The sequence below is a fragment of the Eurypyga helias genome, unplaced genomic scaffold (genome assembly GCF_000690775.1).
Source record: "Eurypyga helias isolate BGI_N326 unplaced genomic scaffold, ASM69077v1 scaffold31893, whole genome shotgun sequence".
Taxonomy (NCBI): Eukaryota; Metazoa; Chordata; class Aves; order Eurypygiformes; family Eurypygidae; genus Eurypyga; species Eurypyga helias.
In genome coordinates, this window is record NW_010239827.1 from 7,794 (window position 1) to 32,864 (window position 25,071).

The following is a 25,071-nucleotide window of genomic DNA, read 5'->3' on the forward strand; positions in this document are numbered from 1 at the left end:
ATTTAACTAATTGTTTTCATCATAGAGTTAATCAGGTTGGTCAAGCACAATCTGGTTTCCTTTATCCTCCTTGATTTTGTCAAAGTTGAGTTAGCCTTCTACTATTTGTAAGGGACCTCTTTTAATCTCCATGATTGTTTTCTATGTGACAGATAGTAGCCTAATGAATACATGGACCAACTATTTCAGCATCCTGAATTGAACCCCATTTGACTTCAACAATTGGAATTACTCTTCGGAGTAATTACTAATTCTCTAAGTAACTCCTTCCCCTGTCAATATGCCTTTGTTGTCTTTGCCAGTGAAATCTGACACATAAATACCAGAAAAGCTGTTAACTGTTTCAGTCCATTCTATTTAGTTAGCTTTCTCCCTCATCTTCATTCTTACTGACATTCCAATTGATGCTGCTGTACTTGTAAAATCCCTTCTTGTTACTCTCTGTATCCCTCACTAGTATTAGGCATAAATGCTCAAACAGTGCTTGGGTAATCCTCCCTTGCTGTCTGCTTTTATTTCTATTTCTTATATGTTCTTTTGCCTTTTAGTTCATTAAGGTACTCCTTGCTTAGCCAAGTGAATCTTCTGTTGAAATAGTCTTCATCTATGATGGGATGGGCTTGTTCCTCTCAATAATTTTTCCTTAAAATATTGCCTAGTTCCTGTGACACTTTCCCTCAGAATGTCTCCAAGAATAACCTGCCTAACAATTCCCTGCAGTCTGTTCTTCCAAACCTCAAGTCATAGTTCTGTTGTTTACATTCCCAGCCTACCTCTGGATCCTGAGCTCAATCCCACCTCATGGTTGCTGCAGCCAAATTTCGTCTCTGTGGCCACATTCACCGGCAATTTCTCATTGTCTGTGAGGAGCGGATCAATAGAGCATTGCCCTTGGTTGGCCACTGTGCTGTTTGTGTTGGGAAGTTATTATCAACACAGTCCAGAAACCCCTCGGATGACTTGCACAATGCTATGTTAACATTCCAGCCAATGATGTGAGTCTATCTATGTAGAAATCTTCCACAGTACTATGGACCAGTGACTGGGAGACTTCTATAAGTTATTTATAGAAAAACTTATACACTTTATACTCTTGGACGGACAGTTTGTAACCATCCTTCCCCCCACCCCCCCCACTCAGTGTTAATTTCTCCTCTGACACAGTCCCCTGACGTAGGAGGTTCTGGTTTCTTAATGTCTGTGCCATCAAGGTCTCCCTTTATACAGTCCTCAAGTTTTTCCTCTCTTCTTCCATACATGTCCTTCCTAATCAAGTTGTACCCATCCACGACCATTCTCCAATCACATGCGCTATCTGATCTGTGCACTAACCCACCAGGCCTCTGTGTTTCCAGTCTCTGTACAGACTCCCATTTCTTGAGTTAAGACTGAATACCCACCCTTCTAAGGATGTGAATGCTGTCCCTGCAGCTTTTTCTCAATCATACCTCCCCTGATTCCTAACCTACATTTGGGCTTAGGAACAAACCCTGTGGCAAGCCTTCTTTAGAGGCTTTCTCACCAAGTTACTAAGTCCATTTGTGAAGATGAACTTCTCTTTCCTAGTCTGGTGGATCCCATTTGTTCTTGCCCGTCCCTTGTCATCAAATGAAGTACCATGATGAAAGAAGCCAGAGAGACAATAAAGATACAGTCAGGCTTCTGTTTGATGGGTGCATCTGTGCTGACTTTGGCTTTTCACTGTGAATGGAAAATTTGATGAGAATATCCCCTGAGTCCCTGTTCCTTTGACTTCAACACTATTTACTGTTAATGTTTACTTGACTGTCACTTGATCCTGTGTTTCCATAAAAGACATTCCTTATATCTAGGGTTTTTTTCCAAGACTTAAATAACATCTAGGTTATTATTTGTATGTAGAGGGTTTAAGGAGGAGAGGATTGAATTAGTAAAAGAGGACTGAGTCATGAATCTCTTAAGAAGTCTTGTCACATTCAAGCCCATGGGATGGACTGCATCCAAGACTATGGGATGATGCCATTGCAAGGCTGTTCTCTGTCATCTTTGAAAGGCTGTGGAGACCAGGAGAGGTCCTCAGTTACTGGATAAATGCATATGTTGCACACATCACCAAAAGAAGAAAGACAGACAGTCTGGGAACTTCAGGTTGGCCAGTCAGCGTCACTTCTATCATGGGGAAGATCGTAGAGCAAGTTCTCATGGAAGTTGTTTATGAGAACAGGAAGGAGAAGATGGTGAGTGTGAATTAGCATAAATTTAGGGTATATTGTGCTTGAACAACCTGATTGCCTTCATGATAAAATGACTAGGTATCTTGTTAATGGTTCACACTCTACCTTAATACTAGTTACAGTTGGAATTCCCCAGGGGTCTATCCTGTTAAATGTATTTGTCAGTGACCTGGAGGAGGAGATGGAGTGCATTGTCTTCAAATCTGCAGATGACGCCAAACTAGGGAGTGCAATCGATATGCTTGAGCACAGATCTGCCATACAGATCGACCTAGACAGGCTGGAGGAATGGGCTGAGAGGAAGCTCATTAAATTCAGTCAGGAGAAATGGAAAGTCCTGCACCTGTGCTAGACTTAATCCACTGCTACTTTCAAGATGACATCTAACTAGCTGGGGAACAGCTCTGCTGGAAGGGACCTGGGGTGCTGGTGAGCAGCAATCTGTGCATGTGCCAGTACTGCATTATGGTAGCAAAGAAGGCCAGCAGTATGTGGAACTGTATCAGTGGTAGTGTAGGCAGTAGAGCAAGGAAAGTGATTATTCTGCTTTTTTTTCATAGAACTATGGAATGGTTTGGGTTGGAAGGGACCTTAAAGACCATCTAGTTCCACCCCCCCTGCCATGGGCAGGGACACCTTCCACTAGACCAGGTTGCTCAAAGCCTCATCCAGCCTGGCCTTGATCACTTCCAGGGATGGGGCATCCACATTTGGCACTTATTAGGCCATCACTGGAATACCACATCCATCTTTGTGCCCCTCATTACAGGAAAAATTATAATAAACTTCAGTAAACCTAGTGGAGAGCCACCAAGGCAGGAGCATGTAACTTACAGCTGAGAGAAGTGGATTTGTTCAGCCTGGGAAAGAGATGGCTTTTGAGCATGCCTAACCTAAAATCAACAAGAGGCTATCAAGACTAAGAGGCTGGATGGGAAACTGAGAAACAAGAGTCATAAATTGAAGCAGAGGAGGTTCTGACAGGATATACGGGAGAAAAAACGAACATGATAATGAAAATAATTAAACAGAAGGAGGTTGTGCAGTCTCCACCCTTGGAGGTTTTCAAGACCAGACTTGCATAAAGCCTTGAGTGAGCTGACCCTGCTTTGAGGGGAGGTTGGACTAAAGACATCCATAGTTGCCTCCAGCCTGGATGGTGCTGTGATTCAGTAGACTTATGTTAATGCAGATAGAAATCTCATGCAGTAACTTAAGGCCCTTAATTCACATGCTTTAACTTTCCTAAACATTTCCTGATAGCCAAGTGTTAAAGATTCTTCTGAGAATATACTCTTATGTTTTGCAGTAAACAGGCTTTTATGGTTTTGTTTCCAGTAAGCTGAGAGTACACAAAGAAAACAGTATGGTGGTGGATTAAGGACAATTTTCAAATCTATTGCTTAATTTGTCCTCCAGGAAAGTTATCTAGGTCTTCCTAGAGAGGCCTTCCTATCAACTGGACATACAGCTCTAAGATGTGATGATACTGTATCAGCTTATGTTAGAAAGTTAGAAAGGAAATCAGGAGAACTGGAGATTCCTATTTCAGATAGTTTTTATTGGTTAACAAAGAAAATCAGTGGTGTAGCCTAGTTAATAACAACGTTTAATTAGAAGCCTACATTTCAAAGATAGTAAGTTCCTGCAGTTCCCACTGATTCCAGTGGAGGTGGATCTGCTGTCTTAACTCTGAAAATAAAGCAGAAATGTATGAATTGTTATTTACACAAATGAATACCTAAAGCTACATATCTCACTTCATGAAAGTACTTTACCTAATGAAATACTCTTTCTTATAGAGTGTCCTGGTATTTCACACATGGCAGATGATAGCAAAACAAATGAGATTAGAAAGTATTTAGAATCTCTTAAATTTACATAACATTTATCATCTACTATATTATGTCCGTCGGTGGGAAACAGACACACACCAAGATTTAGGCACAGGCACTATGTGCTGCAGGACTGGAGTTTTTTGTCCAGAGGTTGTAGTTGATCTTGACTGGAACATTCATGTTTTAAACTACAGTCCATTGAATACTTTTTTGTAAAAAGCAGATGGGAATAATTATTACTTGTTATCAAAATATCTTTTCATCATATGAGTCACCATAAGGCATTTTAAAAGGTCTAATTCTACAAATAACTTACTATTTCTTTCTAAATTGTGGTCTTGGTTATTCAAATTTTGCAGTATGTTCAGACTGTAATGTTTTGAATTGTCCTGAATACTGCGTGGCAGTAGTTTGATGAGTTTTAGGAAACAAGTAAATGTCTTAGCCATGAAGATATGCGTTTTTTTAAATATAGGTAATTTGCCATATGATATGCTGAAACTTTTCCTTTCTGTATCGTCCTGAAAGTCTAAATTCTTTAACCTTTATTGGGGCATTATCTATGTTAATGAATATCTATCAAAGGCTTTTAGTCCTCTGAAACAGTGCTTAAGTGTATATATGCAGATTTAATCCCTGTCTAGTTATAGGCAAATATATTGTATCAGAAGCAGTGGAACTTGTCCCACAGGAAAAACTCATGGTTTTTTACTTCAACAGGATTTAAATTTTAGCACATAAACCAGATTTTGAGGTATTAGTAATTGTTCATATTCTCATGCCTTGTTTTGGGTGCCTGATTTTTGTTTGTTTTTTATTTGGCAGTGGTGTTATTAAATACTACTTTGCCACAGTCACTGGCTTGTAGGCACTGCTCTGGGATAAGGGAGATGTAGATTTAAGTTCAGGCACCAAATGCAGCTGCATATGGATTTGCATATGAAAAGAGATAGGTGCTCAAAGATACCCCCTCTCCTCCTTTGACTCAGTTTCAGGTTTAGACATGATTGTGAAGTGCAAAGGATTTTCTCAGGCTGCAGTCAAAGAGGAAGATCACAACTTTGTCTGAGGGTCTGGTGTGGGTTTAGACATCAGCTACAGGGTCTCAACAGCATGGCTGTATGAGGAATGAGGCAGGTGGTTCTATGCTGGGAGTCAGCATTGTTAATGTCACTGAGATGGGGAACTGTGTTCATGTTACAAATTATAGTGGAGTAGCCATCCAATCACTTGAAATTTGTTTTGCATTTTCCTATACTAATGATCTTCAAAATTCTGTTCATAAAAGCTGTATCTAAAAAATAGTATATTTTTAATCAGCAGATCTGATCACTCGTTAAGTCTTTCATGTTAAAATTTCACTCAGGAAACCCTAATAAAAGTGGAAGTAGGCAGTTTTTGGTAAAAAGTAGCAATGTAAATGATCTGAAATTCCATGACCAGAAAATTTGCAGACTAAGTTTTTATAAAAAATAATTCTGATCTGCATTAATGCTTGAACTGCAGGTTGAATGTGGATGACAAAAACTAGGGAGTGAGACTACCTAGTATTGTGAGCAGAGGGAGATGGTTAATTGCCCTTACTAATGAACACAATGAGATTTCCCAAACTTCAGCTTTCTTTGATGCTATAATGTAAAAAGTTCTCTGATTTTTCGAGTGAAGTGATAGTTTTAATCAGACTCAGTCATACAGGCAAGATTTTGGCCTCATAAACCCTTCTTGAGCTCATGAATCAGCTTATTCTTTAAGGAGGCATTATGCTGGTATAAGAAAAATGGGAGAAGCATGTTGGAACACTACAGAATGCAAGGCCAGGTAGAAACAGTACAAAATGTTAGGGAGGGGGAAATGCAAAGAATTGGGACTATTTCAGTTAAAGAGAAAAAAAAAAAATAGAAAGAAAGAGGAAACAAAGTAACACAAACAGAACACACAAAAAAGAAATAAAAATGTAGTTTTAAAGAAGTCTTTTGTTTAAAAGGTGTAAAGGTTTGGTTGAGTAAATCCTATATGTTCCACCACAGTCATGCCTTGTTGACAAGTTTGAGAAATTGAAATTTTTGAGGGGGAATATAGTATTTAATTATTTATTCATTTTATGTGGGATCCTGAGAACTATGCTTCCGTAATCACACGTACAGCAAATGAGCGTAGAGTAGGAAGTCATGCGTTAGCTAGGAAACTGATGAAATCGAATTAGAAAGGAGTGATCCAGGGGAATGAAAAGCTCATGCTTCCATCAGGTTAAAGCTATGAATATCTCCCCCTTGATGGTATTCACACAGGAATCAAGGGAAGTGTGTAGAGGGCATGGTGGAAATCTTTGACATGCTGCTGGCTACTGCTGCTCGGTTTCGCATGATGAACCTTCAAGGGGAGGAGTTTGTGTGCCTTAAGTCCATCATCCTGCTCAATTCTGGTAAGTGGTGTGCTTCGCTGTCGCTCGGGTAATTGCGGTTGGTCCTGCATGTGGTTGAATGCTGGTTGTGGTCGCGAATGGCGTTTGCAATTTGGGATGGCAGCAATCGAAAGGATGAGTGCTGTCGGCACAGACACAGGCAGGGACGGAAGTGGGCAAACCCGCACAGCGCTGTAGGTGGGACCCAGCAAATTAGTGCCGTAAGATACACTGCGTACAGCGGGCCTGAAGGGCGATCACAGCGGGGTTTTGATCTAGGTGATGGCAGGTCTTAAAGCTTTGACTACAAGACACTGAAGTAGCTGGAGCCAAACTTAGGGCATCCGAAGGCAAGGCTTAGTTGTAAATATACATCTTCCTTTTTTGTCAAAGGCAGAATAAAAGGAAATAATGGCAAAAATATGGCTAAGTTTATCATGGTTCATTTTATATAAAAATACAGGTATCTAAAACTGATGTCATCACCTTCCACTTTCCCTATAGTGGATGAAATGAGTATTTTTGGGCTATAAACCTCATCCTGAAGTACACTTCAAAAACAGGTGACTAGATAACAAGTGTAGGTATGTATACATATGTAAGGTTAACTGACTTGAATACCACATGAGATGATTGAAATAAGGAAATTTAGGTTGAGGCATGTGACAGAAAATTTCTGTTGCACACCAGAGGATCCTTTTCTGTTTTGGTGAGGAAAAACTACAATTTACTTTTAAATGCAGAAATGAGGCCCACAGAAACAATAGAGATCTAAACCAATATTGTAGGCACCAAAGTAAAAATTTTAGGCTCAATTGTCTGCTAAGTTGTTACCTAATGTCTAAAGATGCCAGTTTCACAACCCTGAGGATTTACCCATTTGTTCTTCCCTTTTCCCATTGGGTTTGAAGTTGTAGGTGGTATAGACCTCTAGACAAAGCACATGTGGAGGGCTGTATGTCCTTTTTATCCAGTGGTCTAACAGATCACTGGCCCAAGTTGCATGAAATACAAATTCAGGTTATTCCCACCAAAGGCTAACTCTAAACACGGCAGACTTTGCTTTATTGATCGGGCACCTCTTTATGGAAACTTGGACACAGTCTACTAAGAAAAAAGAAAAAATTGTTCAAACAAAATTATATATTTATGCAATCAAATATAAAGTATTTATGTTTTGTGAGATATTAATGTGATTCAGGTTTTGTTGTGGTTGTCATCAATTACCAAAAAAGTGATATTAATTTTACATTGCAGTTGTTGCATTCCTGTAAACAATTAATGTTACAACTGTCTGAGGAGTTAACTACTAGGTGGTGGGAATGTGGACACGAGTTTCTGACTTTGAGACTCTTTAGATGCCCAGATCAGGAGATGAGGCTGCATTATGGAGATAGATAGCATAATTTGGGGTATGTGTAATAGTGGTGTTTGGCACACATATACTCTAAAATGTCTTCTGGAGATGCTTTTCTTCACAGCCTCCTTAGGTAAAGTGTTGGACACGCATGAAATATTAAGTGATCTGAAGCACACAGCATACAGGATGTACGAGGAGAGGCCGAGAGTAGGGTTTGTTCATCCTGGAAAAGGGAAGGCTAAGGGAGGGCCTAACTGTAGTCCTCTGACAGCTGACAATAGGTTATGGAGAAGCCAGGGCCAGACACTTCTCAGAGGTGCCAGAGGAAAGGGCAACGCTGCCATGCAGACAAACCACAGCAAGGGAGATCCTGAGTAGATGAACAGAACAAAAATCTTCCCAGTGAGAGGCTAAGCACTGGAACAGGCTGACCAGGAAGATGGTAGGATCTCCATCCTCGGAGATACTCAAAACTCAGCTGGACAACTGAGCCGGTTGACCTAACCCTGAAGTTACCAGTATTTGAGCAGGAGGTTGAACTCGGTGATGTCCAAGCCCCCTTTACCCGATTTTTTTTCTGCAATTACACACATATATATACACAAATCTTTTACTAAAGAAACAGCAGATAAACACACAATATGATTTTGGTTCTTATGCCATCTATATAATATATGCATACGATTGAATCAGCTGATCTCAAAAAGATTTAAACAAGTGGGCGAATAAAACAAATTGGACTAATTATCCTAAATGTCACATTTAAGAGCAGTCTCCATTTGTATTCTAAAGCTTTCTGTGGATTTAATTCGCTGCGTGTACGCAAACATTTCTTTATTAAATCCTTGGACATCTGTTAGTCTCTTCTCATGAGGTAGTGCTGTTTATTGGTTTTTTGTTTTGTTGTTTTTTTGTTGTTGTTGTTGTTGTTGTTTTTTGGCAACAGAGTCCAATACTGCTTAATATCTTTACAATTGTTTTCTGTGTGATTTTGCACAAAACGCAAGTGATACCTTAAGTATCACTCAGTGCATGTGGAAAAGATGAAATGTTTTGATTATAAAGCAAAATACACATGTATGCTACATTCAGTTTTTTTCCAGTGATAGCACATCTGTAACAGCAAGGACAGCAGTGTCTCTAGCTAAATAACAAACCAGAAGGTGCCCCCCTAAAGCTGCAGCAATAAATCTTTTAACTAAAAACCAAAAGTGTATTTTTAAAAAACACATTCAGATCAATAACAAAGGGCTGTTCCATAAAACTGGAAAATAAGTATTAGAAACATGATCGGGCAACATGATTCCAAGTGTTTTACTTTTGAGTGTATCTGAAAAGAGGAGTGGTGCTATGTAGGGAAGCAATAGGCTTTCATTTTGGGAGACAAGATGTAGGTCATGCCTGCCTTAGCCACTGATTTACCTAATCAGTTAGCTGGTTAGTCCACAGAGACGACAAGATTTAGCTGAATTTATGCATCCTGTAGACCTCCTGATATATCATTCCATGTGACTGACCGTTATTGTTTTCTCCTGATTTTTCCAGTTCCTGTTAAATTGTGGGTTTTATTTGTTTCTTTATTTTGGGGGCTGGATGATTACACGAGTGCATGGTACAGAGCTGAATTTGCTCATGGCTCAGCCTGGCTTGCTACAGGTACTGAGCAATGGGGCATGGTGGAAGAAGAGCCTTGGGTATTGTTTTGTGAACCTGAACTCCAAATGTAAAGGCATTTTAAACTGGAGTTTGTTGTAACAGAAAAGATACAGAGGGCGTTCTCCCCTACAGTAAGATGCAAAAAACCATCACTGTATAGAGTGGCGCGTACAAAGTTGTATCACTGTATGCCAGCAGCTGGCATGGTGGCACTGCAGTCCCCCGAGGGACCCTGTTTTGTGCACAGCTTATTGTTAGGGCACGGACCGGCAGACTTGACTTGTTTGCGGGGTGGTGCTCTCTCTGTTCTCCCTCCCATTATGTTTTACAGTACTATCCTACAGAAAGAGCTGGAAAGCAACCTGGTCGCTATTCAATTTAGGCTTGCTTTCAGCTTCGGAGCTTGGAAAGACCTTTGAGACTGTTAAATTTCACTTTGCTAAGACAATTTTCTGCAGTCTTTTTCCAAAACTCTGCTTGTGTGTGTATGTGCGTGATGGATAGCTGGCATTTCTTTGGGGGAAATTTCTGGTCACTGGCCTGGGGCAGGAGCACTCACTGGGGGCGCAGAAAAGGAAAACCAAACGTCATTTTTCTTGGCAGTTATTGACTGGCAATTGCCTGAAGACTGTACATTTTGGAGGGAGTGCTTTTTTTGAAATATACTTTTTAATAGCTTCTGGACTAGACCTAGGTGAGAAATAATTCCTCCTAACAGATTTTTTTTCTTTTGCGGGTTTCAGAGTTAATAAACAAAGGGGTATTGCTACAAGAGCACAGTAGCATCCTCTGGCTAAAGTAAGCTGCTCTGGAGGCTCTGTGGATTGAGGAGACTAATGTTTCCTTCTAACGGACTGTGTTTTTTCAGTGATGTTTAAGAATCTTGCCCCTACAGGTACCTGCTAAGCTATGGTATTGTCAGGAGGCATATGTGAGGGTGGTTAAGAGTAATTCAACTGAGAAAAGTGCCAGAAGCTGGTGAATTCATTTCAGTAAATAATAACAACAACAACAAGCTTTGTGAGAAAAGAGGCCATTGTACTATCTATATTAAATTCAAACCAGTGTTCATTACCAAAATTAAGAGGTCTGACTCACGGTTTTCAGTTGTTCTGTGTTTGAGTTACCCTTTGTTTTTTCAAAGCAGTCTATCTCACTTTCTCTCAGAGACACTCACACTGACCTGGACAAACACAGATTTGTATTTCTTTGAAGACCCAAAGTCATAAAACCTACTTGCAGGTTACAGCAGTTCTAGGTGTCAGGTCCTTGAAGTGCCCAGGTGGTGTGAGGAGGTGAGGTATGCCAAGAAGATACGGGAAAAAAAATCTCAGTTTCCCTGACTGCTCAGGTACATGGCAAATACCCTTATCTGCAAGTCTGAGGGTACAGCCCTCAGGTCTGGTTGTGTATGTGTGCACGTTAGTGTGCATGTGCGTCTTTTTTTTAATATGACTAACTGCATTGCATACTGTGCTATATATCATGCTTTAAAGAAAAGTAAAATGAAAAGTAATTCCAGAAACCAACTTTTTCCAAGGATAAAATCCAAATTTCTTCTTGGCTCTGTGAGCAGATGCAGAAGGGCTCTAGCACAGGACTTCTCAAGTACATACAGACACAGGGCAATGAACACACCATGACCGAGCCAGTTTGATTTTATTAGCATACATACATCTTAAGGTTTTGCTACCGGGCTGGATTAGAGTAATGATCTGTTTAGAGTTACTGGCTCAGTCCAGGAGAGTAAATAACTGGTGCCGAGTGCAGCAGTCTGCCTTTGGCAGCACGGTGCTGTTGGGACCTGATTCACATTGGGTGGGTGCTGCTGTCCAGAACAAAATCAAGACTAAAAAACCCTGTGCAAACTAGTTTAGAATTTCCCATTTAGAAAGCTGATGTGCTTCACGCACCCAAGAATTGCTACTGGGCAAAGCTCTTAGGCCTGGGTTAGAGTGTTTGATAAGAGATGTAGAGGGGCTGTTGGAGGGGGAGTTTGATCCCTGGAAAAATTTCCTTCTGTTCCAAATCTTCAGGCTGCTCATTTCCATCAATAAGCAATGTGAGATGGGTGAATTTACACAGGTTGCTTTGGACATGGGTTTTAAAGGAGAGTTGGGTTGCAGGTGAAGGGGCACACCTTTCAAGGCTCTTGCTTGGTTGGGAAGGTTTTGTTGAGGAGAGTGTGTGTAAATAATCCCTGAATTTGTTTACATGTTTTCTGGTAAGACATTATTCAGTTCTAGCCTGACTAGCAAATCACCAAAAATCAAACATTAAATAGCAGGGAAAATGGGAAAACTTGCCGAGGGCCTGGGTTGGTGAGTATTGCAGAGGTCTCAAGGGGCAACAGCATCTCCTCAAGGTTTCGGAGCCAAGTGACTGAGAGAAGAGTGCCCATGGGTAGGTCGAGCTGCAGGCATCGCCCGCCACTTGGCCCAGACCTTGGATGGACCCGGGCAGGGAAGAGGCATCATCTTCCTCCTCCTGCTTTACCCACAGTGACCAAATCCAAGCTCCAGGGTCATGCAAAGCAGTGACCTGGCTGGCGAGCGGGAGGGTTGGCACAGAGTCAGCTCCTGTGGTTTAAGACAGCAGAAGAGGCCAGCCACGAGGTGTACCTTGGGCAAGTCTGACTCCATCAAAGTAATTTTTGTCTGTGGTTTCTTTGTTTTCTTTCTCCTTCCTACTCCAGGTGTGTACACTTTTCTTTCCAGCACCTTGAAATCTCTGGAAGAGAGAGACTATATTCACCGTGTTCTGGACAAAATCACAGACACTCTGATACACTTAATGGCTAAGTCGGGTCTTTCTCTGCAGCAGCAACACAGACGACTGGCTCAGCTCCTCCTCATCCTCTCTCACATCAGACACATGAGGTGAGAGCAAGCACGCAGTCAGCCCTCCAGCGCCCGTCTGCGCGAGGGAGGTTTCACAAATGCATGAGGTGGGAATGCAAACTGTGTGTAGAGCTGCCACAGCAACAACAACAAAAATCTATGTCTACTTTCCATAAAGATGTATGGAACACGTGTGCAAAAGTGTACGTTAGATTATGGTGTGAAAGGAGCAAATGTTTCATCTAGTTTTCTTTTCCTTTGCTTCTTGTTGTGATGGTGCTGTAAGCAGTATCTGCTTTTAATGTTTTGTGCATCTGGTATTCTGTTTGAAAAGTACCAAGTACAATTCTAACATAGCAGTAGCCTAGTTCTGCACACTTTAGTCTCCTATAATTACTAAAACTATCACGTCTATGTAGCCACTTTTCACAAGTGGCTTGATTGCAAATCACTTTAGAAAAGAGATGAGACTCATTATGTGTATTTTGCAGATCTACTGAATTCTAATCTAGAGGACTGTGCCCTTTGCTAATTAGAGGTGAGGTGTCTAGGCCACTCTGTTAGTAGTCGCAGCAATGATTCTTCCAAACATAATTAATTACCTCTTAAGGTAACTGCTCAGTGCCTGGGGTGTTAACAATTTTTATTTTTTTTTTCCCTTAAGAAGAAATTAAGGAAGTACCAGATGGACAGTGAAGTTAATTATTTTTTCCATAGTTTTGTGAATGGATACTATTACAAGTGAACATTTGCTAATAAGTTGGCTAAGGTTATTTTTTGGGAAAAAAATTCTGGTATTTTAGGTTTTATGATGGGAAATCCAAGATTCATCCCATCCACTTAGTCTAAGTGCCTGAGCTAGGAGTCCATGTGCCCTAGTCTACCTTTTAGGCAAAGGAGAGCAAAAGAGCCACAGCAACTGCATTGTTAAGTTAGTTGTTTCATACCAGGTGGGATTTATAGGAACCTAGCAAATACTATTAGCTGATAACATTTTTTTTTTATCCCCCACCATACTTGGAAAGTAACCTTTGTTGCGTTGCAACCCACAGCAACAAAGGAATGGAGCACCTGTACAACATGAAGTGTAAAAACGTAGTTCCACTCTACGACCTTCTGCTGGAGATGCTGGACGCTCACCGACTGCATGCCCCAGCAGCCAGGAGTGCTGCACCGATGGAGGAGGAGAACCGGAGCCAGCTGACAACTGCAACAGCTTCATCTCATTCCTTGCAGTCTTTTTACATAAACAGCAAAGAAGAGGAGACCATGCAGAATACCATATAGATAGATGAGAGTCAGCATATATGATGGTATGAGAAACCCAGCAGCGTATTACCGAGCTCATGCTTCGTGTCGTCCGTAGTGCCACCGCTGTAAACACTCCAGTGGCAACAGTCACCTGCATTTTCCATTTCAGTGTTTGTCAAGCTCTTGCCTAAATTGCTTGCTTACCCTAGATGGAAGACATTTCATTGCTATGGACAGCCAGCAAGGATTGTCAGGCTAACTTGATTTAAAATTTGCAGTGTTTTTATTTAATTTTGCGTGTTAAGTTGGGTAAGTCCTAATCTAAACCATTCATTTTACCATAAATTAATAGGCCATACCACCCATGCGTATTGGTATCTTCGTGAGCGGTAGCCTTTGTTGATATCCACCCCAAACTCTGAGCTTGCTTAATCCTTCACTTGCTTGAAACTTTGACGCAGTTTGGTAGAGATTCTGGATGACTTTTTTTGGGAGTAAATCGAAAGTTGATTGGCATCTTAGTGTGCCATAGTGAGACTGCACTGCTCATGACTGCCTTAGTAGTTTAGGTAGATTCCAGCCTCTCTTCTTCCTACAGCAGAAGGGAACCCCTGCCTGAGAACAATACTGCTTTACCTTGCTGGCTCACATCAGCACACAACTGCCTCTCAAGATCATACTGACCAAACTTTTAGGTCCCCTTACCATACCTCCAGCCGAATTGCATTGTGTGCATCCTATCTTGTCTGATCCTACAAAGCTAAATTGTTCTGTTGCTTGGCAGCGTGTAAATCAAGGGCAACACGGCAAACAGCGATACCAGACCAGATGATTACAAAAACCATCAGGTCTTTGAAAAACTGGTGTTGACACACATACACGATCCAGCACTATTTTATAAAAACCTCCCCCTGTCCTTTGCTTTGTTGCGCTACAAACCAAGGGGTGGGGATGCCAGCGCCAGACTGGCAGAGCAGGGTGGGATGGTCCCATCCCACTCAGTAGATTGTGGCCTGGCCATGTGTGGGAGGGCTGGCGTCAGAGCCAGAGCAGGAGGCTTTGCATTGCCTTGGCTTTCCTTGGCTCTCGCTGGGCATGCTCAGAAATCTGTTAAGAACCAGCTCACCAGGTCACTCCGAACTGGGCCATGAGCCTCAGACCTGGTGAAGACTCTGGGACTGCATGTCCAGGAAGATAAATTTGGCTTTCTCCACACATGTGTGTGTTTTTCATAAGGATTAGTCAGATTCTTCAGGCCAACTGTAAATATACAAAACGTCTACTGACATCCAGAGTTTCAGTGGGAAGGAGAGAGACTGAAGAAACCCATACCATGTGCTATTCCAAGTAGGAGTCAGTGCTGCTGTTTGACTGCCTCCTTGCTAGAAAATTAACCCTGTCAGGGAATGTTGCTGGGTACTGGAATGCAATTATTACATATGCCAGGGATATTTTGTTAGTCTAGTGAGAAACTCTGCCTGTGCTATCTGCACATCTGGTTTGCAGGTGCCGTTTGGGAGTTAGCACGGACCAGGGACTATTCCAACAGCTGGTTGGAAGTGACCACCCTGCCAGTAAGGGTGTTTCATAGCCTGTGCGTAGGCTGCTCCACGGCAGCTGGGCACAATGCTAGAGAAGGGTTCAGGGATGCTTCTTTTACTCCTACAGTGGAAACCTTTATGTTAGATTATGTTGATGGGAATATCCTGTAGTAACTAAATATAGGAAATAGTGCAACTAATGCCACACAGGAGTGTCTATGTCTAATTACTCTCCCTGTTACACAAGCAGAGTCTGTGTGCAGTGAGACTGAGGTACATGGCGATTGTGAAGGCAGCCAGGCATAGGACAAGCATGTGCTCCAAGTCAAGGATTCGATTCTTTCGTGAATGTACATAATGATGTCTGTAACAGTTTCATGTACATATCCAAGGATACGTGCAGTTTAAAAGCCTAAAGCTAGATGCTACCTACGTTTGAGAAGAGTCCTCAAAAACTGTGCAAGCCTAAACATGTGAAGCAGTCACTGTAAGTTAATAGGCCTTTTTATTGATGCATATTATAGTGTCATTTTTTTCTGAATGTGCTGAAGGATTTGTCTTTTTGTGTATTCAGTAAGAGTGTGTGTGTGTGCGTGTGAGTGCGTGTGCAAATTTGGTACCTAAGGGCTTTTGGAGGTCTCCTAAATGCCTTGAAAGAAAATGCACGTTTTGTTTTGTTTGGTAGCTGGTTTTCAAATGTGTTTGCTAGAAAAATCATGAATGCTCTCAAATGAGGGCACGCTAAGAACTGAATGGAGCACACAAATCCCTGTAGTTACACTTACGTGCTTACACCATCGTTCACTTGTAGCCCAGTGTGCGTTAGAGCTGCTCTCTAAATATTGTACGTGCAACTTGGTGTTCTCCACAACAGAACACACAGAGCAAGCTCATAAGCTGCAAGGCCAATTGGTTTAAATGAATGCCTCCCTTCCTACATCCCAGAACAGTTCATTACATCAATTCAAGTGTAAATTTGGCCTAGAGGAAAAAAAAAAAAAAGAGTAGCTCATGGAGAGCAATTCACAGCAGAGGGTCAGATCCCGATGGCACTTACACAGGGCAAGTACCACTCCACTCTACAGATTTTCCCCGTGAAACTGGGCAAGTGTCATTTGAAGTGGTATGCAGCAGACAGAAGGGTATCATAATGTGTCTTGGAACATAAAGAATAATCAGTCAGCTCACAATCTTAATTATGAACGCTTTCCTAAGCTCAGCCCTTGCAAGGAAGTAATTTAGATTGAACCAGTTCTCCCTTGTTTGTGGTGACAACGGTGAAGGGCACCAAAGAAAGAAAAACAGTGATTCCCACTAACAGGTTCATTTCCCTTGGGGCAGTTGCAGGATATGTGTCATTAACTTGTTCATGAGATTGTTAATTAAAGCAGCACCTTAATGAATACAGTAACCTTCCCATAGTTATCTATAAAGATGATCGTCTGCCTAGCAGACAGCTGAATGTAGCTATTCAACAGATTAAACAAAGCCTACGATACAGAAATGGCAACATTTTTCATATGTAATTCTGAATTATGCTCTCGTGTATGCAAACAAATGTGCCTGACATTTGGTAATTGTTATTTCACAGGATGCTATTTTATGTGTGTGTACATATAAAAATATATACTTTATATTTGCAGCAGACAAACCAGTACTACCTGAATACCTGGTGCTGGACATTAAATAAAAATATATAGCATGTAAAAAAAAAAATTGAAATAAAACTATTCAAGGCAGCTAATTACGCTTTTACCAAAACATTCATAGTGATGTCTCTAGACAGCTAATGAAAGAATCCTTTTATAATGTTTATACACGGATTTGTTTTTTTAAAAAAAAAAATATCAAAAAACCAAAAAAACCCCTAGAAACATAGGCAACGTAATACCAGCACAAGCCAAACAGAAATAGACCAGATGAACTTGCTTTGCTTGAGAATATGGTTGTTACTGAGTTGTTAGAAAAAGCTTGGGAGGCAGGAGAGGAGATAGGGTGACGTGTAGCACTTAGTGGTGTCCAAGTTCTGAACATGTGAAAGCTATCAGGTTTGTTGTAGTTCGAGCCATGTCTCGGTCTCAGGTAAAACTCCCAGTTGGGGCAGTAGGATCTGTACTGGGGTGAAATAATTTGATGAGTGTCCCTTGGTGTGTGTTTGTGGTAAATTTACTATTATGTTTCAGTGACATCTCTTGATGATTTTTCTCCTGCTGTACACTGAGGGGTTTAATGATTTAAAAATACAGTTAAAGAAATAATCTGAACTGAGCTCCCAAGGATATTGCAAAGACTCTCAGCAGGTCACTGGACTAAACTGAAAATAAAGAAAACAAAAGAAAACCCAAACCACCCCCCTTCATCCAAGCCAGGGTTTGTATTGGAGCCTCCATCCACTCCCATTGATGCCGACTGTTTCCTTAAAGGTTGTGCCAAATATTCAAAATGAAACAAACTACCAGCAAAGTAAAGATTCTGCCTCATTAGGGCCTCAGTCTTATTGCAGGCTTTGGTAGGAACACAGCAAGCCTCTCTTGTGTATATAATATCCTGCTTAAAATTTAGAAAGCAACCCAGCCTAAAGCTAATGGGTTTTTGTATATAAAGTGTTCTCAGCTGATCTTACGTGAAGTGCATTTCTTGCTTTGAATAGAGACATGGCTATTTTCAATGCTTTCTTCAGCCGTAACACAGCTTTATAGGCAAAAATTCAACACATGTAAAAGAAGGGTCATGGTAACGACGGCATCGTAAAACAAACCAGTCTTTGCTGTCACCTGCAACTACAGCAGAATCTCATATTGGTCTGAGAATTTAATATTAATATTTCCCTAACATTAATGTCCTACCCTTTCTACTCACAATTCCCTTTCATCTTTCAAATGTAGATAGCCTTACATCCCAAAAGTTGTTTTCGAAGTGATTGTTGCCCACAAGGGTATTCAGTTTTGCACTGTGTTTTAAAAAAAAAAAAAATCTAAAAAAATCTTTTGCATTCAAATGTGCCTAAAGAAACAAACAAAAAAGAAAAAAAAAGTATATATGCTGCCATCTTGCTAATTCATATGCTTTGTTACTCCTGTGTGCCTATAATGAGAAGTCTGTTTCTTCAGAAAGTGCCCATCAGAAAATGAAGGGGTAGACTGCTGGTCACAAGACTCGCACTAAGCAGCCACTTTATGCATCACCTTATTGTACATACTATGAAGCGAATACTTTTGTGTGCACTATGTGGTCTGTCAGTGGAAAGTCCTTTCTTTGGTATAGGCTCAGCTGCCATGACGTATTTGTTGAAGTATTCTGTTCTTTCACTGATGCATATAGAATTGTTGATGTCTTTGTTTTGGTGAGATTTTTTTTTCTTTGTTTTGCACCTGAAGAAGTTTGTTCTAAAAAAGTCTAAATGAAAAATCCAATAGGCTACCTGGTTGGTGCAAAATTTTTATCAATGTATTTGATGTTGAAAATAAAGAATTAACCAGAGCACTTTGTTTCATTAGTTATCTTTTGCACAGTTAAAAAAAAAAAAAGCTTCTCTACTTATGTTTTTCAGTAGCCAGAAAAATGGTACGACATTTTTTTACAGAAACAAAATATGTCTGTTTCTGAGCTTTTAAGTGAAACTGTTTCTGAACTAGTTTGTTCACCTTTCCCAAAGAGAGTCAGTGAGTGGCTGTATCTAGACAACAACATGGAAGGTCTAGTCTCTAGTACTCCTAATGAGACAAGGGAAACCACCTAAGTACCTCCTACTTTACATTGCTTATACAGTACTTACTTACATATGTGCTTAGTATTTTATGTGCTTTACATTCCTTATTTTGGTTTGTGAAGCAGATTATAGTGGAAGAAACAAATTGTGTGAATTTAGCCTTCTGTAGTTGACTGCCACAATTGTCTTGACTAAGCTGTCAGGAAGGTAATGAGAAGAAAAGAAAGATACTTCTAGTGTCGTAAGAACACTTTGAACTTAACCCTACCCTGTAAAATACTCTAAAAACTATATTTGGTCTTCACAAAGAATCAAACCAATAATCATCTATAGCATTTACCTATATATGTAAATATTTCGATACTTGTAGATATATGTGTCAATAATATAGAGAGAATATAGTCCTTATGTTGATTTTTTAATCTATTTTCTGTGCTGTGCTGGTTCACAGTGGGACGGTTGGCTCAGAGGTTTTTCTATTTTCCTACATGAACAGACAGGTAACGGTTCTTTGTTTTTATGCGATTTGTAAGCGGGGATTTGTAAGTGTCGAGTAGAACTGATCAATGGTTCCAAATCATATGACTGTTTTACAACATGCTTTCATGACAATAAGCTTGATTAAGAGTTGCTACTTTGGCCATGAAAGGTGGGACAGAGTAATATGCACATATACATGTGCTCACAGTAACAAAATCCTTTTCAATGCTGACTCAAAACCTTGCAATATTCAATGGCTTTATACATTTTTTTTTATCCAAAGGACCAAATGAGCACTGAGGTCAAATGCTCTTACGGTTCACGGAGAACCAGCTTAAGACAACAGTTGCTACACCATACCGAACTCACAGGCTTAATCCAAAAAAAGCAGCTAGACAGCAGAATACTCCTGCAAAACCAAAGACCCCAGAGTCTTAAATAAAAAAGTGGTCTGAGCGTACTTATATCTGCAAAAACTATAACAATGTGAACTGGCAAAGGATTGCACAATACCCAACACGAGGCACAACATGCCCACAAAGTATCACAGCACGGCTGAGCTGGGAAAGCATCTCTGGAGGCTGTCTAGCCCAATTCCTGACTCAGAGCTGGATCATCTACAGAACATTGCTCAGGGCCATGTCCAACTGAGTTTTAATAGCCACAAAAGGAGACTCTACTACCTCTCCGGGCAACCTGTTCCAGCGTTTATCCACTCTCTCACATTAAAAAATGTTTTCCTGTGCTCAGATGGAATTTTGTTGGGCTCCCACCTGCTTTCTCTTTTCCTAATGTGTACGTGATGCATGTCTTGTTCCAGATTATTTTATTCTATTTAATAAATTGGAAAGGTCTGACATAGTTAAGGCATCATCAGAGAACTTATTTGACTGCTTTCACTTTTCTGGCAATCCCCCTGTTATGCAGTGACAACAGCTTCTTGATGGCCTACAACTTGGTGTTCTTAGTCACCGGAGCACTGCGCCTTGTGGCCGTGCTTATTCTTCAGAATTAAATGATGGGGTTTGTTTGTTTGTTTTTTTCATCCAGATACTGTCACATTAAAAGCCCCATGAAGCAGCTGTTTCTTAGGCTGGAAAAGCCTTAGATCTCTTTCCTCTGCATTACACTTCTCGTCTCCACCACCCAGGCAGTGATGAGGAGAGGAAAATCCAAACACGCACAGTAACGCTCACCAGAGTGCCCACGGAAGGGTGCTGCGAACAGGGTTTTCCTTATGCCCAGCCAGGCTCCAATTACTACCATTCCCTGTGGCATCCTGCAGACACTGAAGCTCAAGTGTAGAAGTGTTCGTGAAGTCTTCAGGAAAATTGACCACCAAAATAATAACATTTGTCACTTACCTCAGGAGGAGCAAGGCTCACTAGCTCTCATGTCCCTGCAAGATCTGCGTGTTGCAGTATTTAGGCGTCACTCTGCTAATGTCTTCATTTCTGCAGACATGCAGGTGATATAAAATTTATGTCCTGTTGCTTTCCATTCCCACACATCTGCGCACCACTCCAGTATGTTACCATCCTGAACAGCTGAAACGTGCATGTGAGGAAAGGCTGTGTTTTCAGGATTTTTTAGTTAGATTTTGCAACACATGCTTGTTACTCTAAGATATTTAGCTCCTCTACACACAAAGACTGAGTGCTCCTTCTCAGGATAGAAAGATTGGCTTCTTACTGAATGCCTTTTATTTTCCACTCACCTCTTGAGAACCTGTGTCATCCACGGAAAGGTGAACCAAGTATGTTATACCATAGTGGTAAGCAAAAAGTGCTACCCACTTTGCAGTGAAAGTCACAGCAGGGCACATAAAAGCTTACATTTCAGGCATTTGCGTGAAAGCAGAAAAGTTCGAGTTCCAGTCTGTCGCTGCACAGTTACTTTTTGCTTACGTTAAATCTGAAAATAGGAAAAGAAACCTCAGCTCCAAAACGTCTTCTTTGCATCTATCTAGCTCAACCAAATCCTACGGCATCCTGCTTTCTTCCAGGGCTTATTTTGTCCCTTGCCCCCACGGTTGCAAACCTGGCTGCACGGTGCTTCAAGTTTAGCAAAGGAGTCAAAATTGCAACAGTGTGTTTTAACCTGCAGCTCAATGGCCAGGAGAGCCTCAAGGACGATGTCTGAATTATTTACAAAGACAACATCGCAGACATGAATGTCCGGACAGGCTTGTGAGCACTTACACAAACAGTGGGCTCTGGTAGCTTTCCTTCCAGCTGTTTTTCAGAACATCCTTTCTTAAAACAATGGAATGAAAACCCCCACAATTACATCAATAATAGCAGTCTCCCAGGAGTTACAACATGCCTGAAAGTGCAAAGAGCCTGAGTAACCTTCATGCAAACTACATCCACATCTGCATCATCCCTGACACAGAAGAGCTTAGTGGCTCACCTCTCCTCCTCCATGGCCACCTCTGGTACAAGAAATGGACAACACTTTCCTAACCCCTCCTCTCTTTTCCAAAAAATTAAATGCATCATTGTTATATTCAGCCCTCATTGTGATCAAATCTACTGGCTACACTTCAGGTCTTTAAATAGGTATTTACTGAACCAAGCAGTTTTGACCAGTTCGGTTTTTTTGGTGATCTATTAAGCGGCACCAAACAACAGAAGCCACAGAATTCCGTTCCTGTCTGCTCTTACAGGATTCATTTAATATAATCCAGATTTCTATCATTTAACCAGGCACTAGTCTCTGACAAGTCTTCAGTGCTTAAGCTTGCAGTTATTAATTTCCTTTTGTCTTGTTCCACAGATTTTTATCTATTGCTTTTTGGGAAGGTAAAGTAATTCTCTAAATCATTCCTATGTATTTCTTTATTGGGGAACATAATCATAGAATTCTATGATTCTATGATTCTATTTATTGGGGAACATAATTAGAATATTCCAATGTTCTTAATATTGTTAACACAAGCATAACCTCTCCCGAATATAGGTTTCACATCTGTGTCCCTCTAGGTCTAATTATGACCAAACAGTGCAACCGCAATGGAGTTCAGGTGGCCATCGTGCATTTCGCAGCATTGCTGCCAAGGTCAAAACCAGTCGGCCAGTACCTAGGCCAGTTCCCCTGTGTAAAAAAAAAACTCCGGGAATAGGACACACATTCTTCCCCCAAAGCCAAATGACCCCTCCCTCCAACTGCGCCCCCTGCCCCCCCAACGTAGGCCAACACTGGTTTGGATGAATTCTGCAACTGACTGCTGCAAGAGCTGAACAATTTTGTAGCCAGACCCCCCAGCTTAAGCACAAACATGACTATGGCATTTACTGATCTCTTCCTTTCCACAGCCCATTGCTTTAAACACCAAACAAAACACAGGAAGTGCAAGTAAGTGAGAAGATCAATGCTCTCTTCTTCTCTTGCTTAAAAATCTGCATTTCTTCCCCTTGACTCTGCTCTTACTTCCCAGAATCTTCCTACAATTTGCTAAATCCTGATAGCATCTACAGTTTGAAGACCACGAGCAACCAGTTTCTGCCATGCCTTGGAACCCGCGCACAGATGCACTCGGATGCACATGATGACGATGAGCACGCGGAGAGATGTTATCGGTTGGAAACTGATTTCTCAACCACAAACAGTGCAAGACAGAGCTGGGGACGACTGTTCATGAGGCAATCCCAGCAGCGTTGTCCTCACTCAGTAACCAACCGTAAGGAAAAGTTCTGAGGAAGGAGAAAGCAAGACTGCAGGTGTTCACACCATATGCAGCAGAGCTGGAAGGGTGGCAAACCAGTGGTGGGAAACCATCAATCTCTTGCAGAATTAGGCTGTTATCGCTGCTGGAACAGGGTGGGGGATAGGCAAAGGGGTATCATCATGCTCACAGCTGTGAGGAATAAGGGCACACTATTTCTGTCAACTTCAGATCATTTGCACTCCTGGCACGGCCAAACATCTCTAAATATTGCTCTTCAGTCTGCCTTCAGGTCTTGTAAAGCATGGTCCACAAACAAAACTCCACAAACAGACAGAGTAAGTTCAGGGCAAATGGTGCTTGTTATTTTGCACTGTTATCGTCATAAGCATGAGATAGTGCCTTGATATTACCGCACAGAAATAAATAGGAATGATATAGAGTCACTGAGCAACTGGTTTCCGTAATGCTTTTAAACACCCACTAGTTATGAGGTGCCTACAGGCCAGTCAGCAGGGTTCAGAGTTGCAAGATGCATCAAGCTGCATGATCATAGAATCACAGAATGGTTTGGGTTGGAAGGGACCTTAAAGACCATCCAGTTCCAACCCCCCTGCCATGGGCAGGGACACCTTCCACTAGACCAGGTTGCTCAAAACTACATCCAGCCTGGCCTTGAAGACAGCCAGGGATGGGGCATGATTATACCTCTGCAGCAGCTACTGCATCTATCTACAACAGAAAATGGGGAAAAATATAATGCAGTAATGACTGGAGTTCGCAGAGATGCAGAGTCTACTTTCTCTCTGTGCCTGAACACATGCCTTCAACGCAGACCCAGGGTTCCGCACCTCCTGTACCGCCTTTCCTCACGCCTTGCAGCCAAGGCTCAAGGCACATTACCAGAAATCACTTCCTTGTATTTGCAGAGCCCAGGTAGGTGAGGTGCTTCAGAAAGAGGGTAGATGATGGGTTGCAGGCTTAGCACAGAGACAGGGCATCCCTCATACCAGCTCAAATACCCTCCCCTCATACCAGCTCAAATAATGACATCCTAGAAAAGCAAACCTACGTAACAGCAATTAAGGTGCCTGTATTTTTCTCTGGCTTTCTTGTTTCTGTTATTTAGGCCAATATATTGTAAGTAAAGACATTTAACTCACAGGAAAAAAAATCACAGTTTGTGTCATGGCTTAAAAACCTCCAAACTCTTAAAGAGCTGTAACTTAGAGCCATGCATGTCTGTTTTTCAAAATCAAAAATAATCCCATTTTAGTTGAGTTCTGATTGATAAGATGGGCAAAGTGTCTGCCACTTAGTTTTCAATCCGTTCTGTTTTTCTGCTATTTATGCTTAGGTTTTGGGCACATTCCACTAGACTAACTGTTGGCAAAGCACAAACATCTATCTTGGTGTTAAGCTGCTATGGAGAACATTAAGAAGTTTCCAGTACACCCACAGGAAAAAATCTGCTTCGGTGTGGACTGGTACAACCTCAGTTGCCAAAGGCTGCACACGAGAGCACACATAAACAACACACAGCTGAGAATGAAGTTCAAGCAGCAGCTTGAGAAAAAAAAAAACCTGAAATGGCCAATCATTAATTCAAAATATGGACAGCTTTCAATATTAGCATGACTTCTAACGAGATACTTTCCCACGTATTTTACCATTTGTCCAGTTTTCCAGATCTTCTCACCCAAGCATATACCTCATACCGTTAATTTGTTACAGCATTTTTTAATTCTTTTTAGAAGTGCAGCATATGTACATCTTCTAATTTTTTGTACCATACATATCTCATTCTAAACTTAGAGGTTTCCATAGTTGTAATTAAAAAGCACGTAGACAAAATATTTTATGGTATCTATAATAAATGCAAAGAAATCAATACAAACAAAACTTGGCTTAGCAAACTGTACATACATAAATATGTTCTTTGTTTTTCAACTTGACATTCAACATTTGTCCTCATAAAACCTTTTACGATCTTATTTATTACATCCATTTTTTTAAACCTTAAAAAAGTGCTTCTCAGATTTACACCTTGTGCATCCAAAGCAAAAGTTAGAACATCATGCCCGAAACAGAAACCACGGGGAATAATACATTGCC

At 41.1% G+C, this 25,071-nt stretch overlaps 1 protein-coding gene across 1 annotated transcript; it reads left to right on the forward strand.

Annotated features, from left to right (window-relative positions):
- Window positions 1-2,153: 2,153 nt before the first annotated feature.
- On the forward strand, window positions 2,154-13,595 carry LOC104507105 (estrogen receptor-like). Its single transcript, XM_010148282.1, has 5 exons — window positions 2,154-2,216; window positions 2,350-2,492; window positions 6,340-6,473; window positions 12,164-12,347; window positions 13,361-13,595. The coding sequence occupies exons 1-5, from the start codon at window positions 2,154-2,156 to the stop codon at window positions 13,593-13,595; spliced, it is 759 nt and encodes a 252-aa protein (XP_010146584.1).
- The last annotated feature ends 11,476 nt before the right edge of the window (window positions 13,596-25,071 follow it).